This window comes from Myxocyprinus asiaticus, chromosome 36 (assembly GCF_019703515.2).
Source record: "Myxocyprinus asiaticus isolate MX2 ecotype Aquarium Trade chromosome 36, UBuf_Myxa_2, whole genome shotgun sequence".
NCBI lineage: Eukaryota > Metazoa > Chordata > Actinopteri > Cypriniformes > Catostomidae > Myxocyprinus > Myxocyprinus asiaticus.
The window spans coordinates 36415804-36422481 of record NC_059379.1 but is presented as its reverse complement, the minus strand read 5'-3'; the positions used below and the strand labels follow the sequence as shown (position 1 = coordinate 36422481).

The window sequence follows — 6678 nt, the reverse complement described above, 5'->3', positions numbered from 1 at the left end:
CTGGGAAATAAATATCAGAGTCGTCCGAGACAGTAAAAAGGCGACTTAACAAACCAATGGAATTTAGCAACATCTTCTCTCACAATCTCCTCTCTTGATTTCATTCTAGCTAGTTAAAAAGTTACTTTTTTAATACTTAAGTACAATTTTATATTAATACTTTTTTACTTTGAGTAACATTTTCATTCAGTATCCATACTTTCACTTAAGTGTAAGTACTTTTTACACCCCTGAATGTAAGTGTAAACTGTGAAAATTATAAATCTTTTCAAATTCACGTAATTGCCCTTTTATTTATTATTTTTTTATTTGTTTTGTTTACTTTATTTTGATATTTTTTTTACTATCTGTTTTTATTGTTAGTTTTATGATATACATATTTTTCTATCATGTTATTTTATTTAATATTTTCTAGACTGCTGTACTGTGTATATGTATTTACTCTGTGTATATATATATATATATATATATATATATATATATATATATATATATATATATATAGTATTTACAGTATATATAAGGAGATGACTGGGTTGAGATTACTTGTATTATAAACCATTTTAGTTTAAAATATTTTTATTTTATATATTTATATATTTTATTTAAAATACAATATTTATTTATTTTTATGACAACCCCTTAGAAAATACATTTTGTTACATTCTCAGTAGATGTTTAAAGAGGATATTTTGTACAGTGCAAAATTGTATTTTATCAATATGTTGAAACATTAAAAGGTAAGGAATGCAAACTCTCTCCTGCTGTAGAACATTGAATTTCTACTTGTGTGTTGGAATTCACGGCTTATCTCATGGCTTTCTGTTTTAATACACCTATGTTTATTGTTGCTTATTTCTTTATATTTTTTCTTATTTATATTTTTTCCTTTGGTCTTTTCTTTCATTTGTTATGTGGATAAAAACAGACTAGCAGAAGCGGATATCAATAAAAGTAGTTATAGTCATCCTGTAAAGAATGTTCTGGACATCTGTTGGGAATATGAGTATTCACAGTTGGTGATGTTCGGATGGAACACAAATAACGATGCTCACCGAATGGGAATTTTCAATGTTGAAGTAAGCCCAGTGGCAATGCCAGTGTTACCTCCTTGGATGTTTCCATCGATTTACAGTTGCTGGAAAAAATAAACGACAAACGAAGGTTGGGTTTTCTAAGGATGTGGTAGTGAGGCAATATATAGATCAAGAGTATTATTACTGTATACAAATCTATACTGACGGTTCAAAGGATCCAGTGTCTGGACATACAGCAGCAGCAGTAGTGGTTATTCCTCAGTTTGACTGTAAAATAGGGAAAAGAACATCTAATCATTTATCTGTTTACTCATCAGAAATAATAGAAATACATCTGGCTCTTCAGAGGTTCAGCCACTAAATGTGGTGGTCTGTTCTGACTCTCTTTCTGGCCTTACCAGCTTAATGAATGGGAAATCTAATTCTAGACAGGATATTCTTTTTGAAAACCTTCAGACATTGTTTAGAATACAACAACAAGGGATAAAAACATTGTTTCTGTGGGTACTGGCACATGTGGGGGTAAAAGATAATAAACTAGCAGGTGAAATGGCTAAACAGGCATTCAAGTATCCAAGAACAGATATTAATGCACCACTGAGTAAAGCGGAAATGAAAGGATTAATTAAAGAGACAGTTAAAAGGAGGTGGCAAGAAATGTGGACCCAGGAGAGAAAGGGAAGACATCTATATGGAATTAAAAAAGAGGTAGGAAATGAGAGAGAAGTTTGTGGAAAAGAAGGGATGACACAGTAATTTCACAACTCTGTATCGGACACACTGCATTGAACCAGTCACTATTTAAGATAGGAAAGCATAACAATGGACTATGCAATAATTGTGGATTACTGGAAACTGTTGAACATGTTCTGTTAGAACTCATAGGTTTTACAAAGAAAGAGCTCAGAGAAGATGATAAAGCCATATCCAAAGGGATGAATAGTTTAACATTACAGAACTTATTGAATAACAATTCAAAAGTTACTAAGGCTGTATTAGATTACCTCAAGACAACAGGTCTGATAAGAAGCATATAACATCAAGTCCTTGGGAAATAATATGATATTCAGATTAAACAATTCGATTTCAGATAGGTGTTTTTGTTTTGTTTTTCCTCTCTTTTCCATCTTTTTATTTCCTCCTTCATCAATGCCTCACACTCCATCCCAGTAGGTGGCGGAAATGCACCCAAGCTGGTTTGCCAACCGTCAATAAATCCAAAGAAAAAGACTAGCGGAAGCGGTTTTAAGTTTGCGCATGCGCAGTGTGAACGATCACAAACACGTGTTGCGAGCATTGGCTGCAGTGAAGAACCGAGGTCTGTGTTGGTTATTAGAAGAGATTTTTACAGTTTATTTAGCAAAATCTGTAAATTTGTTTTGTTTAGATACACAAACCCACGGTCCTCCGTGAAGCACTTGCCGAGAGGACCTGTTTGATTTAGAGCTCTTGACATCAAAAACAACCGATATAATGGTGAGTAGCATGTGTGGGAGTCATTACTAGTTTTTAATGTTGATTTGTGAACGAAAGGTTTGACATTTATTATGAGTTTACCTAAAAATGTAGGCCTACTGGAGGTGCATTCAGGCTCGGTTCTTTTTAATGTTATTGTCTTTTTTTTTAAGCAGCTTACGGTTGCAGTTGGGGTTATAAAACTAAACAAATTTTATCAGTCATTATTTTAAACGGAGAATTAGTCTCAGTGGGGTAACTAAATGCAATTTAATGTCTTTATGTTCTTCAACCTGTGTGTGTGTGTCTTGTACTCATTCAATAGACTGAAGCTGAAGTTAATCCAAAGGCCTACCCACTGGCTGATGCCACACTGAGCAAAACCATTCTGGACCTGGTGCAGCAGGCGTCCAACTACAAACAGTTAAGGAAAGGGGCCAATGAAGGTAAAGTACCCCAGCATACACATGAAGGGTGTGCTTTTAAATGTTGAAATGCACATAAACCAGAGATCAGACTTTAATGATTAAACCATTCATCAATAACCTCTGAAAATAAACAGCATGCTTTACAAGGCTAATACTGTGTCCAATAATAAAAGTAAAAAATGAAAATTGTTTTCTGTTGAAGGCACAGTTGTGCAATGGTGATTTGTTCTTAAAACAGACTTGCCAAATGGTGCAATTTTTTTGTAAACCCGATATTTTAGAACTGTTAACAGATTAAGTAAAAATGTGTGACTCAAATTGTATAGATTAAGTATAGTGTAGGTTTTTTGTTTGTATGTATTACAAAGATAATCTTTACAGAAATACTATACAGCTTAGTTTTGATAATTATCATCTTTGTCATTGTTACTTTTATCATATGAGATGATAATGGCTTAATGATGTCCTCCACAGCCACCAAAACTCTGAACCGTGGGATTTCTGAGTTTATTGTGATGGCTGCAGATGCCGAACCTCTGGAGATTATTCTCCACCTGCCACTGCTGTGTGAAGACAAGAACGTGCCGTACGTGTTTGTGCGCTCTAAGCAAGCTCTGGGACGTGCGTGTGGAGTGTCTAGACCCGTCATTGCTACATCAGTCACCATCAAAGAGGGCTCGCAGCTGAAACCTCAAATTCAGTCTGTGCAGATGGCTATTGAAAGACTCTTAGTTTGAGCGCTTACTTTCCACTTTTGTTTTATGACCAATTAATTAGCTCTTTGTATGGTCCTTCTGGGGGCTTTTTTTTGTTAATTGTGCACATGAGAATCAAACAATGCTTTGTATGATCCTTGGCGGTGGACAGCTGAAATAAAGTTCGGTTATAATGAAATGACCTCAAGGTGTTTTGAATTGTATTTGAAAAGTGTGCTATTTTACAGTTTTAGATTACAGAAGCATACTGCATATCTAATAGTTTATTGGCATTTTTAAGGTAAGAAATAACCAACCCTACTGTTAAAAAGTTTGAAGTCACTTGGAGTTTTGTTTTTTAAACCAATTTATATTTTTATTTACTAAGGATGCATTAAGTTGCTTTATGTATCATTTCTATGAGGAAAAATAGAACAAAATCTGTTTTCAGTGATTGCAAACTTTTGAACAGTAGTGTTTCTTTTAAGTGCACTTAATATTTACTATTTACAATTTTTGTTTTATAAATTCAAAAGTAATGTTTTGCAATGCCATATGTTAATGGATAGCCTTTTTTCACTCACTGATCCCCATAAGTTTGATCAAATATTACAGTTTACGGTGTGTTTTGCATTGAATTTCACATTAAATCAAGTGAACGTGAAAAGAAAAGGCAGAAAAACAAATAACTACACACAGTAGTGTAGTCTAGTGCAGTGTTTCCCAACCTTTTCTCTGCCATGGCACACTTTTTACGACTAAAAAATTCTACGGCACACCACTATCCCACATAGGCTAACCATCGTCAATATTTTTCCTTTTCAAGAACTTGTCCATGTTTTCTGTCCATCTTAGTAGCGTGTTTACTTGTTTGAAATTCGGCTATGCAAAAAAAAAAAAAAAACAAGTCACATAGGTAGGCTATGCTGTGTGAGGTCACAGGTGGCAAGAGCACTAAATGGGTAATGAAAAAACAACAAATTTGCTTATTTTTAATTTGTAGATTTGTTCTTGCAATGCCACAACAAATTACAGGGATGCAAACTCATGAGGAGTGAAAAAGGTAAGACAATCACTGGTCCACGAAAAATTTTTCTGGGGATATTTTTTTTAAAGAATAAGGTAAAAGCACCAATTCCAGCTGTTTGAGTGATTCAAGTTTACAACTGAGCAGAATTAGCTGCAAAATAAAGAGTATTTTTGTGAGGCTTGCTTCTGTTTCACAAATTTGTTCAATTTTATTAACTGATTAGTTCAGTGACCCCTTCTGGAAATGAGTTTCAATAACGTCCTTATCTTTTCCTTTACTAAAACTTGCATGGCAACAAATCTACTGACTTCAGTATAAGAATTATAAACACAAAGCAGTTCTACGGGATCATTTTCCTATAGTAGCCTATTTAAACCACTGAGCGTGGCTTTTATCAGAAAAGACCACAATAATAGACAAATAATAATCATTTTGAGTTTCAGTAATGTTCTTTCGTCATTGTAAAGCGTATTTCACATGAGTTGAGTCGAGGCATCAATGCTCCGTTCAATGCCAGCATTGAGCGCTGCATTGCCCTCCACATGACAAGAACTGCAGAAAGCGTCGCAGAGGGGCGATTTTACGAGGTGTGCACAATAAACATTGAAAACATGTATTTGGAAGAGAGAAAAAAAGCTTGCAGTTGCTTTGATAGCAGAAAGGAATAAAAGGACTCATTTATGTTTAGGTCTAAGTGTTTTCTTGGTGAATTTAAATTAGTTCAATAACTGGCGTCTGATATTCGTAAACGATAAGGTAATATTCAATTAAAAGAAATTATGAGACATTCAATGTCTCTTCACAAATTTGGACAGTTTTTAAATATTTCTTGTTGCTTAGTGCTCTCAAAGACATTATTGGTGAAGCAAAAACGTGCGTGAAAAGCACTTTCGTGTTGTAACGTGGGTGTGTCTTGGAGAGGAAAAGAGGAGATGCAGGAGTAGATTCATTTTAATTATAAACGTTGTTGTAGGACAATCGCAGGAGTGGAAACAGAAGAAAGGCTCAACAATAATAAATGCTGGAGTGGAACAAACACTAAATCTTTAACAATCAAACTAAGCATAACATAACACTTCAATGACTGACAAAGATTTAATAAAACTAGAGGGTATTTATACACTGAGAAACAAACGCGTTAATAGAAAGCAGTTGCAGATGATGATGAACTAGGAGTTATTAGGGCAGTGAATCCTGGGAAATGGAGTCCGGGGGAAAACTTGAAAATAAGAGTCCTTGAAGAGAATGAGGGAGACAGAATGAGACAGGTGTAAAATGGCGTCACTTCACAGACTTCAGTATATTCTGCAGCGCTGACGCGAGTCATGTGAAAGACCCTTAACACGCATAAATATCAGTCACTTTTGCACATTAATCATTGCTCTTCACAGTCTCAAAAGTGACCGATTATGGTTTCAAAACGGCGAATTTCTCCAAAAGGTGAGGAGTTTGGATCCATGAAATTATTATGATGATTATTATTATTATTTTTTTTCATGCTTTTATTTATTTTGTGTGAATTTGATAATTTTCCACGGCACACCAGATAATCTTTCACGACACAGTGGTTAGGAAGCCCACCTCTTCAGTTACTACTACACCACTGCTTACAAAAGTCAGGAGATCATGCATTGTGTGTTTATAGCCATCACAAGAAGCATAATTTTTAAAAAATAGTTTTGCCAAGTGAACAAGCACTGGTTTGCAAAATCACAACAACTTTTTGTGATTTTTTTAAATGAAGAGGTAACACTTTACAATATGGTTCCATTTGTTAACAGTAGTCAACAACATAGATGAACACGAACTAACAATGAACAATACTTAAGCATTTATTAATCTTTTGTTATTTTGAACACATACATTTTTAAAATCAAAGTTGTTTTTGTTAACATTAAAGCACTATGAACTAACAATAAACAATTGCATTTGTATTAACTAACATTAAAAGATGAATAAATGGTGTAACAAATAGATTATTAATTTTTAGTTCATGATACCTAATGCGTTAACTAATGTTAATGAATGGAACC

General features: G+C 34.2%; 1 protein-coding gene across 1 annotated transcript; it reads left to right on the top strand.

Moving 5' to 3' along the window:
* The first annotated feature begins 2287 nt into the window (after positions 1-2287).
* snu13b (SNU13 homolog, small nuclear ribonucleoprotein b (U4/U6.U5)) lies at positions 2288-3817 on the top strand. The gene is made up of 3 exons (XM_051673877.1): positions 2288-2513; positions 2818-2938; positions 3395-3817. Exons 1-3 carry the CDS (start codon positions 2511-2513, stop codon positions 3655-3657), a joined length of 387 nt encoding a protein of 128 aa, XP_051529837.1. The 5' UTR covers positions 2288-2510; the 3' UTR covers positions 3658-3817.
* Positions 3818-6678: the final 2861 nt, after the last annotated feature.

Excerpts from the sequence above, each read along its gene's own strand:
- snu13b (XM_051673877.1), top strand. Across the intron at positions 2,939-3,394 it reads AAGGAAAGGGGCCAATGAAG|CCACCAAAACTCTGAACCGT; the intron begins GTAAAGTACCCC and ends TGTCCTCCACAG.